Source organism: Sinocyclocheilus grahami, unplaced genomic scaffold, assembly GCF_001515645.1.
Source record: "Sinocyclocheilus grahami isolate Dianchi unplaced genomic scaffold, SAMN03320097.WGS_v1.1 scaffold212.1, whole genome shotgun sequence".
Classification (NCBI taxonomy): domain Eukaryota; kingdom Metazoa; phylum Chordata; class Actinopteri; order Cypriniformes; family Cyprinidae; genus Sinocyclocheilus; species Sinocyclocheilus grahami.
This window is the reverse complement of record NW_015505391.1, coordinates 529,940-551,446: the sequence shown is the minus strand read 5'-3', so window position 1 is coordinate 551,446 and position 21,507 is coordinate 529,940. Positions and strand designations below refer to the sequence as shown.

General features: G+C 36.7%; 1 protein-coding gene across 1 annotated transcript; it reads right to left on the bottom strand.

The window, feature by feature from the left end:
• Nucleotides 1-775: 775 nt before the first annotated feature.
• traf2b (Tnf receptor-associated factor 2b) lies at nt 776-19,669 on the bottom strand. Its single transcript, XM_016286591.1, has 10 exons — nt 19,590-19,669; nt 19,220-19,318; nt 14,113-14,274; nt 11,923-11,997; nt 11,644-11,718; nt 9,147-9,500; nt 6,850-6,953; nt 6,418-6,491; nt 4,648-4,796; nt 776-1,062 (listed from the first exon to the last, which is right to left on the bottom strand). The coding sequence occupies exons 1-10, from the start codon at nt 19,611-19,613 to the stop codon at nt 844-846; spliced, it is 1,335 nt and encodes a 444-aa protein (XP_016142077.1). The 5' UTR covers nt 19,614-19,669; the 3' UTR covers nt 776-843.
• Between the last annotated feature and the right edge of the window lie 1,838 nt (nt 19,670-21,507).

Sequence of the window (21,507 nt, the reverse complement as noted above, 5' to 3'; positions counted from 1 at the left end):
ATAAATCAATAAATGACAGCTAAATAGTAAAAGGTAAAACACACAATTTCATACAAGAGTTTTTCCCATACTTAACAGCATGAACATTCCTGCTAAAAGTACAGTATATGCATAAAATAACCAAAGCTTCGGGTCACAGAACATGTCTTATATGTAATATTTCTGTATTACATTATTAAAAGTCGGTATAGTTAAAATATAATGTGTATTATACATATGTAATATATAAATATGTATTATAATTAATATATATTGTTTTAAATATTGAGTTACAAAAAGTGTTGGCCCCCTTCCTGATTGATTTTTTTGCATGTGTCACACTTTAATGTTTCAGATCATCAAACAAATTTAAATATTAGTCAAAGATAAGTAAACAACATGCAGTTTTTAAAGTTATTAGGTTTAGGGGGCAAACACTTTTTCACACAGGGCCATGTAGTTTTGGATTTTGTTTTCCCTTAATAAAAACCTTCATTTAAAAACTGCATGTTGTGTTCACTTGTGTTATCTTTTACTAATATTTAAATTTGTTTGATGATCTGAAACATTAAAGTGTGACAAACATGCACAAAAATAAGAAATCAGGAAGGGGGCCAACACTTTTTCACACCACTGTATATCAAAATAGTGCAATTGTTATGGAAGTAGTTTAAGCACTGGCACTCCATACAAACACATAATAATTTTACTATTATTTCTCGAAATAAATCAATATCGAAGTATGTTATCATCATTTATATTATTATTTATATTATATAAATATAGTTCGGCTTCCGCAGCGGAGATATAATAATAATAATTACAATAATAATATCAATTATCATTATGAATAAATCCAATGCTTTATAAGCCAGTGAGGTCGACTATGGCTTTAATAAATATGGTGTCATCTCTCAGATACGAGCTTTTGCCTGCCAGCTTGGCGAGAGGGCAGAAGAGAGGACAACCGCTGGCTATGTTCATTTCACTGATGGGTCTTTGGAAGGATGTGGAGCTCACGTCAGGCCTGAAGGCATCAATGATGTGCTCTCTGTTGTTCTGGTCCAACAACATCAATGTCACCTGGAAGGAAAGAACAGGAATGTGACAGGAATTGCAATCCATGTAATGCCAAGCTCATATTCTGAAAGTTATACTGGACATTAGATGACAGAACAGTGTAACGTCCGCTTCACACTGGATGCACAAGCAGAGCAGAGGCAGCACAGGAGCTTTTTGTATGCAGAGTGGGAGCAGCATGCGCCCATTGTGCTTTCACACTGGCAGTGTTTGTCACACGCAGCTGAACTGCAAATAAAGATGAGTATCTTCCACTCGGTTTTTCAGCTGTTCTCCTCTGACCACTGTCTATCATGTGCTTTGATTGATGGGCAGTGACCGTGTTCCCCTTCTACTGTCCCGCACACATATGCATATAACATGCTGTACAGTGGGTATAGAAAATAATCATTTTGTTGCTTTGCAGCCTGAAAGGAAGAAATTGTTTTTTCCAGCTGTATTTACTCAGTGCAACTTATAACATCCAAGTGAAATATATAAACACCAACATGTCAGGAAAAAAATTTATAAAAAAAAAAAAAACCAGAATCAATGGCTGTATCCGAAAACTTAGGCAGCCGACTTGCTGCCTCGCTGCCATATGAGGCAATGACTTTGCAGGCAGGGTTTTTGCAAGAAGGCACCTCATGAAACTGATTTCGGCCAGGCTTCTGAGGCAGCGTAACGGTTTAATGATCTACAACGATTTTTTGTGATAATTTGTCAAAACTAAACGAACATTTATACTCTATTCTCACTCAGGGTTTTTGCAAGAAGGCACCTCATGAAACTGATTTCGGCCAGGCTTCTGAGGCAGCGTAACGGTTTAATGATCTACAACGATTTTTTGTGATAACTAAACAAATATTTAATTACTATAATACTGATTTCTCACTAGAAATATCATCAAAAGTGCAAAAAATTTAGTCAGAAATATAAATTTACACACAAACTGGCCACCAAACGCAACTTTCAGATGCCATCTTTATTTTTTAGCTCAACCGTCACGGAACTGAACGCACAAGATTGTGGGATATCAAAGACAGCGAAGGATACATCTATGCTGCCTTCAAAATTAGATCAGAAGAAGGTACCACTGAAGACAGGAAGTAAAGCAGAATTTGGATTCGGATGTGCCTTGATGCCTTCCTGCCTTGGAATGCTGCCTTCGAAGGCAGCATTTTAGAGTTTTCGGATGCAGCCAATGAGTTGGAAAAAGGATCACCTCCTCCTAAAAGTGACTTGTAAACTCAATCAGGTGTAGCTAATCACCTTCTCAACGGCACTCAAAGCCATTTGACTTTCAACTGTGATCAGCTGTGGTCATTTTGATTATCTCAGCATGAAAAGAGATTTCCTGGAGCATTTCAGTCCTTGGTAGTGCAACTGAAGCAAACAATCAACTATGGGTGACAAAGCACTGTCAAAAGTTCTCCAGGATAAAGTTGTGGACAGGCACAAGTCAGGACATGGATACAAAAAATTTCAAAGGCTTTATCAATGCCGAGAGGCACAGTGAAGTCTCTTATTAAGAAGTTATTTGAGCTAGGAGGAAACTGGTCAGAGAGGTTACCAAGAGGCCTACAGCAACTCTGAAGCAGCTGCAGGAATTTATGACAAAGAGTGGTCATTGTGTGCATGTGACAACAATATCACAAATTCTCCACAAATGTGGCTTGTATGGGAGGGTTGCAAGAAAAAAAGCTAATCCTCAAGAAAGGCCACATGCAGACACAACTGAGCTTTGCCAAAACACACCTTGAAGATTCTGAGGATTTTGAGGTAAATTAGTCTAAAATTGAATTATCTGGCCTCAACACCAAACGATATGTCTGGCGGAAATCCAGTACAGCTCACCATCTAAATGACAGCATTCCTCCAGTAAAGCATGGAGGTGGTGATATCCTGTTATTGGGTGTTTCTCTGCAGCAGGGACTGCAGGAAAATTGGCACTTGTCAGGACAGAAGGAAAATTGGATGGGGCAAAATACCATCAAATTATTGAGGAAAATTTGCTGCTCTCTGCCAGAAAGTTGTCAATGGGAAGAAGGTTTACCTTCCAACAGGACAATGACCCAAATCACACAGCAAAACTGAGCACACAGTGGTTGAAGGAGAAAAAGGTCCTTGAATGGCCTAGTCAGAGCCCAGACTTAAACCCCATTGAAATTCTGTGGAATGTTTTTTTTTCTTCTGACATGTTAGTGCAACTTATAACATCCAAGTGATAGATATAACACAGAGTAAAGACAGCTGGATTAAAAAATAAAAAATAAAAAAAAAGTCTTCATTGCAGGCTTCAAAGCAACAAAATGTGATTATTTTAAAGGGGGGCTGATTCTTTTCTATATCCACTGTAAATACATAGTTTACATGATAAATGTAATCTTAAAGTTAAATATACCTGACAATGACCCAAATCACACAGCAAAACTGAGCACACAGTGGTTGAAGGAGAAAAAGGTCCTTGAATGGCCTAGTCAGAGCCCAGACTTAAACCCCATTGAAATTCTGTGGAATGTTTTTTTTTCTTCTGACATGTTAGTGCAACTTATAACATCCAAGTGATAGATATAACACAGAGTAAAGACAGCTGGATTAAAAAATAAAAAATAAAAAAAAGTCTTCATTGCAGGCTTCAAAGCAACAAAATGTGATTATTTTAAAGGGGGGCTGATTCTTTTCTATATCCACTGTAAATACATAGTTTACATGATAAATGTAATCTTAAAGTTAAATATACCTCTAGTTTTAATCCTTTAAACAGGCCATTGAAGTTTGGACAAAAACTCCTGGCAATGATGAGTTTGTAATTGATTTTTTTTTTTTTCACAGCGCAGAATGTCATATGGTGATTGAGAAAAATGGCACACCTCACTTATTTGATTTTATGGTAAAATTAGTTCGTTTTCGTGGTAACTGAGGTCTATTTTAACCAAGAACAATGCACTGTGGCTTTAATTCAGAGTGAGCTGTGCAGCTTTGCTCTTGCTATCTCTGTGTGCTGTGTAAATGCTCTAACCTGTTAAAATGGGCACCGAATAAATACATTCTGCTTATGCATGCAGTGTGAAACAAGCCTAACACTTTCTTTTAACATGACGTAGTTAAACATTATACATACTTGCTATAGAAATACAAAGTAAGCATAATACAAATTACACGTAACTAACCATAAAACAAACCCTACTCCTAGCATTAACCCATTAGTAGTTTATGTAACCCTGTAGTTACATTAATTACATATAGATATATATTACTGCTTACTTGTCTACACTGTAGCAACATCACCTTAAAATAGTTTAACCCACAATACTAAGCCTTACCTAAGAGTTATTTTCACAACCTCCAACACCTTAATTCTCCGTAATTTAACAGTCTGCTTATTAAGTCAATTGTACATGTAATATTCAATGCAATATATTTATATAAACTGTAGAGTACAACAAAATAGGCACAACATTCAGTCCCTACTATAAAAGTTTGCATTCAAACAACATGAGTGGTATTGTGATGCTTTAGTTGATATCACATCCCTAAATAAAATATCAAAAGGAGAGAATAAACAAAAGCCCAAAAGAGAAAGTAAAATAGTATCAGATAATTTACCTTCTGGCTAAAGGGCCACTTCAGCAGTGCATCATATTTGCCCCTCATGACCACAAAGAACAGAGAAAGGTGAGTGCCCCGACCTGTGCCGTCACCATTCAGGTAGAGTCTCAGACACATCTTATACCCATATTTACTGGAGTAGAACGCTAGAGAACAGAAGAAAAATTGAACAAAATTTAACCAGGACTCAGGTGAAAAAATATTACTAAAGGTGACTAAAATGCTAATATGCTACTAAAATCAGCTTCGAACACTGAATGGGAAGAAATCATTCCCAAAAATATAAAACTGCTTCTCGGATTGAGAATTAGTTTTAATGAACAGATTTAACTGAACTTTACTTTGGCATAAAAGACAAATAACACTTGAGTTTTCACTAATATATTTTAAAATACAATTAAATATAATTTTAAAAAAATGTAATTATATAAATTATACCAAGTTTAATTTAAATTAATTGATATAACTGAAATTATTTAACTGATATAATTATATCAAGTTATCAAGCGTGTGTTTATAAACACACATTAAAAAGTCGGGGTGGTTAATATGCTCAAAAATCTCTAATTAAAACAATAAATTGTAAAATATTACTACAATTTCAAATAAATGTTTTCTATTTTGATATATATTAAAATGTAATTTATTCTTGATGGCAAAGTTGAATTTTCAGCAGCCATTACTCCAAGTCTTCAGTGTTACAAGACCCTTCAGAAATCATTCTTATATGCTGATTTGGGGCTCAAGTAACAATTTATATTATTATTAATGTTGAAACAGTGCTGTGCTGCTTTTTTGTGGAAACTGTGATGCATCTTTTTCAACATTTCATGATGAATAAAAAGTTAATAAGAAAGCATTTATTTTAAATATGAATTACATGTATATATAAATATGTATATGTATATATAAATGTCATGATTTAGAATTTAATGCATCCTTGCAAAAGTATTTCTTCCAGTTGGGGACACTTCATTTCCAGCGATATCGTTGACTTGATTGCAAAGATATTATTTAAACTGAGCTGGATGTTGACCTCACTGAATTCAATGATGAACTGTCTTTAACTGAAAAATGAGTGTTTACTATTGTCATTTTGCATTATTGACACTATTTTCCTAATTAATGCTGTTCAGTTGCTTTGTCACAATCTGTATTGTTAAAAGCGCTATATAAATAAAGGTGACTTGACTTGACTTGACTAGTAAGAGCTTGATTAGCTTGTTCAGGTGTGTTTAATTAGGGTTGGAGCTAAACTCTCCTGGACACCGGCCCTCCAGGACCGAGTTTGGACAGCCCTGGGCTAGAGAGACCTCAGGGCTCTTGATGAACTTGATGACACTACGAAAGTGAAGGTCAGCAGTTCTGCCAAATAGAGGAAGATCCAAATGTCATAAAATGAAAATGAATGTAGGAACATGATAGGTCTGCTATATAAACAACCTTCACATAAGCTTGAAAAATTTCCAAGTCAGGGCGTTGTACCACATAGGGTCAAGACCCTCAGAATGAAACCAGACAAAATGCAACCTAGAACATTCCCAGTGCACAAGTTAAGTTAGATCTTCAGCATCTAATGACCATGTAATCATTGTATAGATTATTCTCAAATAGTCACCCCTTGGTAATAAAAATAAATAAATATTTACAATAACACACAGAAATATTCATTTACAATAATAAAAAGAATCAACTAAATGCAGGAAATGCAGTCAATCGATCTTAACCTGTATTAGACCTGCAACAGTCCTTTAATCTGAACCTTACCAGGTGAGAACATGGCAGGTGCCCGGCCCCCCACTGCATCTTGTCTGCGACGAGAGAAGTCTGCTATCTTCCAAATGAAAACTCCATCATATGTACAAAACTGCAGCTCCCGCAAGGACTGCTCTGAATCTGCTAACTGCAGATCTCGCATGGTTAAAGTCCGTTCCAGCTGTCGCACCTTCAAGAGTCACCAAACACAGATGAGAAACAGGGTTATGAAACGGCCAAAAAGCAACATTGTTGTAACAATGACATACTAACATTTAAAGGATATATCTACATGAGCCTTTATTATTTGTGTGTAAGATTTAAGAACGTTTGTGACACTCATATAGACAAATTATCTTTTATTCAGTGGTGTCTATGGTTGTCTTTTTAACATTGTCATTAAAGGAAAAATTGTCACCATCAAACAAGTCTGCTATCTTCCAAATGAAAACTCCATCATATGTACAAAACTGCAGCTCCCGCAAGGACTGCTCTGAATCTGCTAACTGCAGATCTCGCATGGTTAAAGTCCGTTCCAGCTGTCGCACCTTCAAGAGTCACCAAACACAGATGAGAAACAGGGTTATGAAACGGCCAAAAAGCAACATTGTTGTAACAATGACATACTAACATTTAAAGGATATATCTACATGAGCCTTTATTATTTGTGTGTGAGATTTAAGAACGTTTGTGACACTCATATAGACAAATTATCTTTTATTCAGTGGTGTCTATGGTTATGTCTTTTTAACATTTTGTCATTAAAGGAAAAATTGTCACCATCAAACAATCAACTGCTAAACAGCAGTGTAGCTTATGTATAATGATGTGCTGACGTGTAGAATAAGTAAACGGTCTATTGTGTCTTTCTTAGATGTAATTTCATGAGCGGCTCTTGGTGACACTGGTACAAGGTCTTTGGTTCACTGGTGTCTATGGTAATTGTTAAAAGAGTAGGTTTGTCATTAAAGGAATAGTTAAATAAAAATGTACTCACCCTCAGACCATTCTTCATCGGAACAGATTTAGTATTACATCACTTGCTCTCCAATAGATCCTCTGTAGTGAATGGGTACCGTCAGAATGAGAGTTCAAACAGCTGCTAAAAGCATCACCATAATCTATAAGTAATCCACACGACTCCAGTCCATCCAATAACATCTTGTGAAGTGAAAAGCTACGTGTTTGTAATAAGCAAATTAATCACTAAGATGCTTTAACTTCAAACCATTGCTTCCGGCTAAAAATACGAGTATATTCTATCCATATTTTTTTATTGTGAACAAGTCGTCTCTTCTGAATCAGGAGAGAAATGTGCACAGATTGTTTACAAGCACAAAAAAAGTTCTAAACAAATATGTCTGTGGATTTTGATGTTAGAGGACAACAGGGAATAGACTCATTCACTGGAGGAAGTGTTGTTATGGACTAGGACTGGTAATTTGGCCAGAAGTAACAGTTTAAAGTTAAAATGCCTTGATGGATTTGAATGTTTCTTACAGACAAGCAGCTTTTCACTTCACAAGACTGGACTAATTGATCGGCTGGATTACTTGTGGATTATTGTTGTTTTTATCAGTTGTTTGGACTCTCATTCTGACGGCACCCATTCACTGCAAAGGATCCACTGGTGAGCAAGTGACAAAGACAAATTTGTCAAAATCGGTTCAGTTGAAGAAACAAACTCATCTACAACTTGGATGGCCTAAGGGTGAGTAAATTATCAGCAAATTTTCATTGTTGGCTGAACTATTCCTTTAAAGGACAATTTCTGTCAACATTTCATCTTAATTTTTGGTTAAAGTACTCTTTTAACCCAATGATCAACTGATCAATTATCAGAAAGTCTTGGATGGTCTCCACTTTATATCCCATGTGAATGAAGGCTGATGGCAGAGACAGCGGTGGCTCTTCTGCTGAAGGAGGAAAAAACTCACGTTCTTGTTTCACAAGTAACACCGAATGGAGGCAAATCTCGCTAATAATCGTTTTGTAGTAAAGCTTTTTTTAATATAAACATTGACTTTCAAAGCTAGTATGACTTACTTTTTTTCCGTGGAAAACACAGAACTGTGTCCCGCCTGAACATGACATCAACACTAACGGTAAAATCGTGAAAAAAATGAATCCTTTAGGGGAATACCTTGGTACTGGGGCAGTACGCTTAAAGCAACATCTTTGTATAATTTTTTACCTTAAGGGTACATATTACTAATTTAAGGTACTATTTATCTAAAAGCGAAGTTTGAATATTCAAGATTTATTTTAAAAACAAGCCATTTAAAAAACAGATTTTCAGTGAATGATTTAAATTTCAGTCATAACTCACAGAAACATATCACATCGTTTCAGAAGTCGTATAGACCACTTATCACTGTATATTGCTTTTTGCCAATTTTGGAGATCTGCCCCCCTTCACTTTTATTATATTGAAAAGTTCTTCAGAATTTCTTTGTGTTCCACGGAAGAAAAAAAGCATACAGGGTTTGGAACTACAAGGGGGAAGAGTAAAATATGACAGACAAATTTGTGTAAACTATCCCCTGAAGTAAAATTTTCCACCAGCATATCATAAAACAAGATCGGTCAATATATCATAATGTGTTACCTGCAAGGTGAGAGTCTCGCATCATGCTCTGACACACAGCAGAGCATCAAAACCATCTCTGCTGTCCGAAACTTAACGAGCGTTTGATCTGAACTATATAAGTGTATAATTTCCTGCAAAGTGTGCGTAGTACCTTGTTTGCCAAGTTCTCTATCTTCTCCTGGTCTAGCCGATGTTGACGGGATAGAGCCTCCATGGTGAGGGCCGAGCGCTCCACCTCCCTATTCAACACACACACTATGTTCTCCAATGCTGTGACTTTCTGCTGTACACCAGGACCGCCTCCTCTTCCTGCATTAGGGGCAACAGCATGAGCCCCCGCTGGAGGTGCGTCTTCAGGTCCGCGATACAATCCCAGTCCGGAATCTTCCTGCCACTCTCCAGCCCCCTCGGTCCGCACGCGCATGGAGGACAGCGCACCTAGCACGAGACGCAAATGTTCCATCACGTTGGTCTGCTCATGCTCCTGCTGCTTACCATTATCAACCTATGCAAGAAAAAAAAATCTATATTAATACTACTTTAAAAAGGTTACATAAAATTATGTAAAAGCACTTCTTTGATGTTAAATTACTTTATTCATTTATGTTGAAATATGTCCTTTGGTTACCATAGGGTAAAATTTATGATTGGGACTATAATTTGCAATAGTTTTAGCAACAATGTATGATATTGTTTCAGTCAGAAAAGGCGCATATCTGCTCCTGCATTCAGCATAAAAGGCAGACTGTCTGATCAAAGTGTTGGCGTGGCAGTATAATATTTTTTTTTCAACTGAAAATACTGAATGATAGTGTTAGTGGTGAGTGAAGTGTCATTTGCAATATTCTTTATAGGCTGTAGTTTACAATACTGTATTGCCATTGGTAATGTCTATAATGATTTAAATGATATAGGTAGGAGTCAGTAAAGTCCTTCACTGTCAGGCTGGTATTGTGTAAGTTGTTTTGCAGTTGTCTCTAAATCATTGTTTGAATAGTGTTTCTAGGGATAGGCAAACTAGGCACCAGCAGGAGGGGGCGCCAATGAGCGCAAGTACTTGCACTACATTTTAGCAGGGTTTGCCATCCTGAAATATGATTGCTGCCCCCAATGGATGCTCCAACATCATTGGGCTAGAGTACTGTCAATCTGACGATGCCCGTATGTCATTGGATCAGAGCGCTGTCAATTGCTGCCAGATGCCTTTTAAAACTTGCATTTGGAGCTGGGATTCATTGTCGCCTATCAAACGACATAATATCCGAGAAATTAGTTTCCGCTTGTAGAAACTATGCAACACACGTGGACAAAAATGCTGCTGCAGGTAACCTAAATCCATTACGGCAGTCATGAATAAAATGAAAATGAAATTAATTGACTCGACTGCAGCATTAAATTCAGATCTGCTCAATGTTGCACCATGAATCTTTTTCCGCGTTTTTACAGTGTTGCACGTTATAACCAATCACACACAAGTCTGTTGAGTTTATGAACGCAGCGGCCAATCAGAAGCGTTTAGATGAGTCATCGCTGAAACACTGGAGTTTGGTTCAGTGCGCTCACTGAGTGTATTCTCTCAATATGATTGCTGCCCCCAATGGATGCTCCAACATCATTGGGCTAGAGTACTGTCAATCTGACGATGCCCGTATGTCATTGGATCAGAGCGCTGTCAATTGCTGCCAGATGCCTTTTAAAACTTGCATTTGGAGCTGGGATTCATTGTCGCCTATCAAACGACATAATATCCGAGAAATCAGTTTCCGCTTGTAGAAACTATGCAACACACGTGGACAAAAATGCTGCTGCAGGTAACCTAAATCCATTACGGCAGTCATGAATAAAATGAAAATGAAATGAATTGTTGACTCGACTGCAGCATTAAATTCAGATCTGCTCAATGTTGCACCATGAATCTTTTTCCGCGTTTTTACAGTGTTGCACGTTATAACCAATCACACACAAGTCTGTTGAGTTTATGAACGCAGCGGCCAATCAGAAGCGTTTAGATGAGTCATCGCTGAAACACTGGAGTTTGGTTCAGTGCGCGCACTCACTGAGTGTATTCTCTCATCATAAACAACAAAGTGCAGATGTACGTATGATGTAAGTTGGAGATTTATTCATCAGTGTATAGACCGCTTTAATGATTATAAGGGGAGTTTTTTGAGTGCTTAAACTCACCCCAATGATTCACCAACCTTTGCAAGTACACAAATTACAGTACTGCATACATTTAATACCTAGCAATGTCAGTAAGTTTGGGACTTTTCTAACCCACACTCCAGACTATTTACATAATTTGGTTCTATTTTAAAGCCATGTGGAAAACTATGCACAAACTGAAAGTCTCAAATAGATGCAGTAGTTCTGACAAAAATTATTAGTTGTGACAAAATTATTTCAAGAATTTCAGAACGGCTAAAAGAACGTTTTAGTCACAAAATACCACAAATGAAATAAAATACTTTCGGTTGGCTAACACTGTAACACTAAATTCTCAACAAGCTAATTAACTAGGCAACTCAGAAATGCTTGGCATTTTTCTACTCTGCAAATAGGCAGTAGATCTTCTTTGAACAATATTTTCTCGCACAGCCTCAATTCTATTCTGAATTTAACTACATTCATGAGAAACAAATACACACCACTGCCCTGCAGCCAATCTCACTGAACTGGCACGCAGATTTAGACTTTGCACAAGACTTGATGTGCTCTTGAAACTGCAAAAAAAACAACAACAAAAAAAACGGGAGAAAGTCAGAGAAAAAAGTCATCACATGATTATGACAACACATGATTAGAAGCATTGTGTGAAAGAAAAAACATGTTTTAGAGGTTAATATATATTTAACAGTGTTTACATTCATACTGACAAATACTGTAATTCAAGCAGAAACCATTTATGGCTGAGAACGCAGACCAACCTTCTCTCTGGGGATTTTCTTCTTACCACAGTCTTTGCATTGCATGGGAAACTTCTGACATATTTCATCATGGGCCTGTGACAGAAAGGAGTAATGTAGGAAAGAGAATCAGCAAAGATGATATGATATCAACAACAACTATTTTGCTCACCCTTTGTGCTTCAACCCCTAAGCATTTCAATTACTTCATCATTCATAATTTACTTTATGAGTTGAAAGTAAATGATAAGAATCATTCATTTCAGTTCAACTATCCTGTACAAGAAAAATTCCATCATGAATTCAGTCACATTCTATGATGTATTATGCAATGCTTTTATAGAGGAGTTTCACACTTCATTACCCTTTAGCCCTAATAGCAAGCTAGTGAAATTAAATATTGCAACAGCTTGAGTCTGTTGACACTAGGGGTGTGAATCTTTACTTGCCTCATAATTCGATTTGATTCGATGACCATTCAAAAGGTAACAATTTGATTATAAAGCAATTCTTGATGCATCATGGTGCATCTTTTCCTCCAAATCTTTTATTAATAATATTATAATAATAATCACAATATAGTTATTTTTGTTATTTTGTCTTTGTTAATAAAGAATGAAGATGCAAATAACAAACAGTAGAACAAATACAAGAAACAAATTAAATGAACAGTGCTTTACATTTTTTAATTGTAATCTATTTAACAGAATCATTAAAGTAAGAAATAATACAGAAACCAAATATTCAAATGTAGAAGTTACTGCATAGTCTTCAGTGTATTAATTATAAATAAAAAATATTATTATTAAAGGGGGGGTAAATCAGCTTTTTTCGAACTTCCTGACTTCCTGGTTCTATGAAGCCCCTCCCTCAGAAATACTCAATGAGCTCAGATTGGTTAGCTGGCCCAGTTTGTTGTGATTCACTAACCACCTAGTGCATGTTGTCTGGAAATATCATGCCCCTTACCAATACGGGTAGTTGTATGTGCTCCAGTGTATTGTAAACAATGGCGTCAATAGTGCCTTGTCAATTTGAGCCCGAATTAGACCCAGAGAATATTAGTGAAGATGATCGAGCAGAACCTGTGCAAGCACGGCTCTTACAGGATGTTTCAGAATGGTATGTTTTTTTGTTTTAGTTGTCTCATACTTTTTAGATACGTTGTTATTTGTAAATGCTACTGCGGTTTATGTTAGCTTTTGATATACGTTTTTATCCTTAGTAAAGCTTTAGTACAGCAGAATACATGATTGCACTGTAGCATTTTTGTAGAGTAATTGTTTAATTTATAACAGTAACAAGTGTTTGTTTATTAAGAAAACAAGGGGCAGGATTTATGTAAATTTTAGGGTTTGTGATGTCACCAACCCGGGAAGAAGCTCGTTGTAGTCCCTACCAGCCGTGTGTTGTAGGCCTTAAAAAACGAATTCTGTAAAATCAAATATCTCCCTTCGCATTGAACTAACTGAAGTTAAAAAAGTGAAATACAATCAAGGACCCCTTTAAAACTACAAAAGTTATTCAGTCAAGATCAGTGAGTGATAACCTTTTATTTCGTTGTTTGAGTAACATTAATGGCACAGACAGCAGCAGGTTTATATTACGACCCAATCAGAATCAGAATGAGCTTTATTGCCAGGTGTTTACACATACGAGGAATTTGTTTTAGTGACGGAAGCTCCACATTGCAGCAGACTGACAGTGACAAGACACAGATAATAAAAAGAATAATATAAAAATAGACAAAATAGACAATGTGCAAAATAGCAAAAACATAATATACAAAATTGCACAGATCTAATATAATGTTACACATCAGATTACATGTGTAACATTATAATACACTTATTGAACTTAATAACTCTCTTCCCGCACTTTGTTTTTGCATTCATGCATTTTCTTTTTGTGAAAAACTGAAATGGAAACATTAGATGCAAGTGCTTTTTTTGTGAAGGACATAAGCCATTTTTTTTAAATAGCCTATAGTAGGGGTACTTTATTTACAATAAAACAATACATTAATATGTATGATAGGTCTATTTAATAAAATTTTTAAAAAATCATTCTTTTATTTTCACATTAACATTGCGATCATAAAACCGGTTATATTCCACAGCTCTACCTGACACAGCAAAAACAAGTACACAAGCTATAAACCACTCAGTAGAAAAAAACGTAAAGATAGACCACTTCTAGGATGCGGATTACCTTAATTTCTTTAAAGTTGAATGCGACCTTGCAGTATTTGCAGTTCAGGGTTCTGGCCTCACATTCCCGCTCATTGTGGCGGTCTTTCTCACTGACCAGGATGAGTGCTTGACATGCTTCACATTTTACACGTTCAAAGTCACAACGACCTTCATGCTGACCCTAGTGAAGAAAAGAAGTTTCAGTAAATGTTTAGCTCAAATGCTATGTTGAATGGAAAAATACCACAGTTAGTGTATTGTTGTGTATGAGTCAATTCCTAAATTGTGCCCCATTCACTATAATCTTGAGAATGTGAATAGCTTTTTATAGCTGTTGTTCATGTCCTTTATTCCCATGAGATGTATATGCATTTCCTGCTTTTTAAGTTATTAAATGGTCACAAGACAATCACTGGCTGAAACTAATTAAACCACGCCATGATGGTTTCGTCTGACCAAAGGAGAACTGGCCCGGTCCATTTCCGTCACCAATGGAGTTTTGGTTTCTTGCCACTGTCGCCTTTGACTTGCTTATTTAGGGACACCCAATTTCTGGCAATATTGTTGACTTGATTGCACAGACACTATTTAAACTGAACTGAGCTGGACAATAACACCACTGATTCAATGATCAACTGACATTAAAATTGGAAAATTTAGTCTTTTCTATCACAATCTGTATTGTATAAAGCACTATATAAATAAAGGTGACTGAAAGTACATAATGACCTTGTGGACAAGACAAACGTGTCTGCAAAATAATTTATGCTATTTTGCACAGTTTCAGAAATCCCTGAGAACTTAAAGCACTGGTCTCAAACTCGATTCCTGGAGGGCCACGGCTCTGCACAGTTTAGCTCCAACCCTAATCAAACACACCTGATCCAGCTAATCAAGGTCTTCGGGATCACTAGAAACTTCCAAGCAGGTGTGAGTTGGAGCTGGTTGGAGCTAAACTCTGCAGAGCTACGGCCCTCCAGGAATTGAGTTTGAGACCTCTGACTTAAAGGGATAATTCATCAAAAAAAATAAAAGAATTGTTTACCCACATTTATGTAGTTCCAAACCTGCATTACTAGGAGAACTTTAAATGTACTAGTTAAGCTTTTTAAAATGTTAAGGTTAAAGCTGCAGTCCGTAAGTTTTGCCTCTTTGTCGCCATCTCTGTTTGAAACCTGGAATTGCAGCTGTGTGCGGAATTATCTAGTTTGCGTGGGTTGTGAGTCGGCGCGGCTCCAGCGCAGATGAATCTAATGTTCTGAAGAGTATGTGTGGCAGTCAGTCATCCCACCGGTGTGGATATTTTCTGTACTTCGCAATCACAGATTCTTGCCTATGTCTTGGAATATGACCCAAATAAGAATTTTCACCGTATACTGCCATCTGAACAAGTAACAAGTCTGCCACGTTTGTTCTGACCAACCGAGGAAAAAAGCATTACCATAAATCTCGCTTCCAATTGTGATTAAATCAAAAGATCGTTTAGCTCATATCACATCAAACCATTCAAATTATTATTATACTTTATTCTCAAATGATTACTGTTAACATCAGCAGCATTGGTGACTATGAGTAGTGTGTATTAGCGTGTAGATTTCAATGTCTAATCTAATTGTCATACTCTTCGAATTTCGTATTAAGAAATTATTTTTAACCCAAAAAGCTAATTATGCTCCCTTCAAACTGGTTTTCTTTAAAATACAATTTTTTGTAATCCCAGGCTATCTGTAATCATTTATAACTGGAATATAATTTAATTTCATTCACATGTGTTTCACAAACACAATCTTTTATGGATTACAATCCGCCATCAAAATGATAAATTTAATTATTCTGGCTGCTGTGAGAAAAGGCTTTAAACGATCCGCCACCTGCAGGATCCTCACATGCGACAGCCTAGTAGTTGGGTCAACTTCTTGTTTACAGACGTGACTTAATGACGCAGGTCCATGCACGAATTTCCCGCGAAAACCTACCCGTCCACTCAAATTAGAAAACATTATTATATGCTAACCGTTGTGAATCGGGCTGAAGGCGATAGTTTTGAACACTGGCTGGTTATGTACTTGCTCAAATATTGATTTCGGATCATTTTTAACCAAAAAAAGTTATGGACTGCAGCTTTAATGAATGGCTATATAGCATATACTGTATATTCTTTATTTTCTATTATTTTGTTTTATATGAACATTTAAGTAACAAGAAGAACATTTTTGAACTTGCGCGAAGACGCGATTGAGGCTAATATCTCGCGTTCGCGGCAAACGCGTCGCGCATTTCACGTCGCCTGGCGCGAATTCGCCTCTATTCGCGTCTTTGCATTGACTTTGTATGTAATCTACTTGCGTGAATAATTAAATTTGCATTTGGTGTGAACACACTGTAATGGTGTGTTCACACCAGATGCGAAGCGAATATGCGCATCGCGTCACTCGCTCTAGATTACTCGCGGGATGTTTTTCGTGTCACTCGCGCGAATAAAAACAGCGCAATCAACCGTGGTGGAGATAACTATAATCGCTGTTTTGTACCTGTTGTCAAAAAGTCCCAAATACAATGGAAAGCCAAACGCAGACGTGTCTGGGTTCACAGCACCATCCAGAGGAGGATGAATAACGTTAGGATCCTGTATTAATGTGTTACATTTTACTACTGTATATATACACTGATATTACTATTATTATTTTTTTATTGATAGCAGCATCTCTGTAGCCATGCTAATAAAATACAACTACCACTACAACTGATTTTAATTGTTTTCTATGCTCCAGACCTATATAATAACAGACGGCTGCAATAATGCTCTCTTCTATTGTCTGATTCAACTGGACGTGCCAATAAGCTCTTCGCTGATTGGCTTGCGCGAGAACGCGTTAGGCGAATTTTCCGCTCGAGTTGAAAGACGAGATTGAAGCCCCGTTCACACCGCCAGCGACTTTTTCGCTGTATGTCGCTAGACTCCGTGCTGTGAAGACGCTTGTGGGCGTTCCTACTGCTGTAGCTCTAATGCTATTGGTAGACTGCACGTCTGGACATATAAAATGCAATCACAAACTGTATATTGCCGGTAAAACTAAGATATCATTATATTGTGACTAGGAATTAGACTTAAAAGAAATAAAAGTACCATTCTGCTGTTGGAGAGTGTTGTTATATAAACTACAGCAGTGCTTGTGCATTAAATCATTAACCGGTGCTAAACTGCTCACTGCATCATGTAATTAACAACTGGAACCATCAATGTATGAATCAAACTCACTTAGACAGCCAACGTTTTTTTTCCTACGCATTATTTTTTATATCCATGTATGTGGTTACAGTGAAATCGCTGCACTCTAGACAGATTCTTCACTCCTATTGGCCCGTTCACACTGCCAGCGACTTTTTCGCTGCTCTTCGCTTGTGGCTGGCAATTGAGGTCGCTAGTGGGCGTTCCCACTACTGGTTGCCTAGTTACCCCGTAACACTCCACTACAGCAGATGAATCACGTGCTCTCCACTGACTTCACTCCCATTGGTTGTCGCTCGCGAAATTCGCTGCTTATTTGCATAAAGTTGAAGAATTCTGAACTTTTGTGCTTGACTCGCATCGCTTGACACGCCCACATTCCGTCGCCAACGGTCACTGTCGTCGGAAGTCGCCAGCTCTCCATTGAAAATGAATGGGATTATGTCGCTCTGTCGCTGTGTGTCGCTGGCGGTGTGAACGGGGCTTGAGGCGAATTTCGCACACTCCCGAGCCCGAACTACCGAGTCCGAAATTTGCTTACTTGTTATTGAGAAACGCGCGCAGACCTAAGTCACCAGACTATTTGCCTAATCTTCTCGGTACATTAGACCGGGATGGAAACGCAGACAGCAACAGCAATTGTTTATGAACAATTTATATTTTTTTTGTATAAATTGTTCATAAAGCCGTTCTGACAAACTTTCAAATTCATGAAAATGTTCGTATTTTGAAAATGTTAGTTGGTACTAAAGCAATGTACAACTGCTCCCTACCACGTGTAATGGTGTGTAAAACGTTCTGTCTTTTTAATAACATTTTTAAAAAATGTTTTATTATTTTCACATTAACAACGCAATGAATCGTAAAAACGATTATATTCCACAGCTCTAGTTGACACAGCAAACACAGGAAGGGTGTGGGAAATGTCATGGCAGATATATCTGTTACTCAGAAAAAGCAATCAGCATCAAGTCAGTTAGTCATTTTATCAGTATAGCAACTGATGGAGCAACTGATCCAAGATAAATATTTCAAGTACATGGTGTACTTGAGGGGAATTTCTTGCTTCATTTCTTTAGCCATGCCGTGCTCACACCAGATGAATCAACACCGACTCAGACATAGGGGTAAGGCTTCAGAACAATGACAGTCTTAGTAAGTCACAAGGGAAGAATTGTGTCACGCTGATACTTTTACCAGCTAAACAGAAGTGAAAAAAAACCCCAGACAAAGTTAAACTTGAAAAGGTTTCAGGATTTCAGAAACCAGACTGAAAGTCAGAATGGAAACTTGGCAGGATTTTTTGTCAGCAATCAAAATAACTTTAACTTTTAAGCATTACTTTAATCTTACACAATCACATACAATTATAACACTATATAACCACCAGCTGTGTGAATACCCTTAAATATTTAATAAATGTTTTTTTTTTTTTTTTTTAAATACTGAATCCAGTTATACCGAAATACTGAATACCATAAAACCCTTTTGCAATGCAAAAAAAGCCTTCCAAGCCTAAAATTTTAAAATAAATTTTCATTATCTTTACACAAAATGGTAAAATGAGGTTATTATGCCTTTAACAGTTTTAAAAGACAAGTACTACACTATGAAAAGCTCATTATCTTCCACCCTGTATATGGTAACGCTGGTACTTTCCAGGCAGCCTTGGGACTTTCCACCCAACCCCCAGCTTTATTTCTGACTTTCATTCTCACTGATGTGGGCGGATGTTATTTTTTAAACTGACAGTATCAAACTCATCAGCTTTTTTTTGTTTTGCTCAACTGCTGGGTTAGAAATAATTTCAAAGAAAATGTTTGCATAATTAGTTGACATTTAGAAATGTAAAACATTTTAAGACGGATATGACAAGCCAGGTGAATAATGTTCTTACCTCATACTCTTTCAGAGTTCCAGACCAACTACATCCGTCATTTCGGCATTTGGCAGGCAAGCTATCAATTTCTCTTCGTGCGGCATTATCAGGAAATGCCTATGGGGGAGTCAAAGACCATGGAATTTTCGTCATTAAGGAGTACCTTTTGTATTCCTGTAACTGCTAAACATTACACCAGTGCAAGTACATTTGCCAGGAATGTATACTCTGAATAGGAGTTACCAGGAAATAAAAACAATGATAGAATTACAAGATTAAGTAAAGTCAAGTCACCTTTATTTATGTAGGGCTTTAATTCATATAGATTGTTTCGAACCAGCTTCACAATAATAAACAAGAAGAGAACAGAATCAACTATGGCACTTACCACTGCAATATTGAGCATTGACATTGCCTCTTCAAATATACCCTCAGAACGACAGGCTTCGCAGGGTATGGGCCCTGAGCTAATGAAGAGGAAAATTTTTAAAAACTTTAATAGTGCAGCCTTCAAAGGAGAGTATGGCGAAAAAGGCAAGATTGAACTATAAGCAAACTATAAACATCACAATTTTGGGAAAGCATTAATATACAGCCTTCTCTTACCTGAGGTCTATTTATTAAGTCTACTCAAAGAAAGCTGTTTTCAAGTAGGGCTGTGCAAAAAAATAAATAAAAAATCGCCTGCGATTTGGTGTAGCTTGTCAGTGATCTACGGCTCTGTGTAGTAAATGCTGCTCCATCTGAAAGCACGTGCTGGAGATTTACAACTAATCACCAGAAGCGGTTTTACTGATGAGTTTCGCATGAAAATCGCATTAGATTTTTTGCCCAGCCCTACTTTCAAGGTTAATTTGCAACAAGAAAGTAGTGCTTTAATAATGAAAAGATTGAAAGTAGCATATGCGCAATAATACATAAAAGTGAAACATGAGGAAGGATAAAGTTATTGCAAGAAAGGTTGGGAAGATTTCAAGAAGGATTTACCCACATTACTAAACTACATTAGACTAAATTTTATCTTCTCATTTTAGATTACATCCTATAAACCCTTTTTCTGTTAGTAAACAAAAATATTTTAACTTCCATCATATGACATATTTATGAGTGAAAGATGATATTCAACAACATAAAAAATGTAGGGTTGGACTTGAAAAATGGAGTCAGACCAGAATGTGAAAATGCTGTAAATTTTTACTTCATAAAGCCTGCATTGTTGTGTGCACAGTAAGACCAGAAAGCTTATTATTAAGATAGTAAATAGGGTCCCTTTAAATTTCACATTGACTTGAATGCATATATGAACATTATAGGATTAAAATCAAACAAGCACAAAGGTTGACATGAGAAAATTAGGTATTGCTTAACTTGGTATGTCACACCGAAAGAGACCAGTCTTGTGATTTTTGGGCAAACCATTCAAAAGTTATGCAAAATTTAAATAAATTTAAAAAAGAGGCTAAATATTTGTCACATCTCCAGACCACTAGGTGGCACTGTGCCAAAACAGAGCAGGCAACCTCAGGTCAGGGTTGTCATAAACTAATTTGGTCTGAATACTTTAAAGCGTTCCAAAGATATAGCCTCATGTCCATTTTGGCGTGCTTTTTGTCAAATTCTTTTGCACATTTTTCAAGGACTGTTTGACTAATCAACTTGAATTCCATACCTTTGTGCCAGCATGGTCTGAATTTAACGGTCTGAAAGCCAATTTTGGTGAAAATCAGATAAACAGTCTAGGGAGAGTTTGAAAAAGTATGTTTTTTAAATGATTAAAACTATTTTAAAATTTTGACAAGTAGAAACTACAATTTTGTTTTGCATTTGGCATGAGCCAAGGAAAAAATAACTTTGCTTCTAAAGTTTACAGTTCAAAAGTTATTAGCATAAACATGAGTAATTTGAGCTGTTGTGGTGGCACTAGAAGGTTTGAGTTAGAGACGCCAAACTTGCTATGGTTAATGCCATAAAAATTTCATAACTTTCCCCCAAGCGGTTCTATGGGCTGCTTTAGACTCAAGAGCAGAAGAATTAGAAGAAAAAAAAGAAGAAAAATAATGGATACTACAATAGGTGCATATGCAGTATGCACCTTTGGTGCTTGGCCCATAAATAGCATAGTAACAAGTATAGGTATATCATAATCACCATCAGAATCTTTTTGTTAATTTGTTATCGGTTATAAATAATGGGCATGTTAACATTATTGAAACTTTATTTAAATTGGTTTGCTAATTATTTCTAGTTGTATTTCATGTCCATTTTGGCGTGCTTTTTGTCAAATTCTTTTGCACATTTTTCAAGGA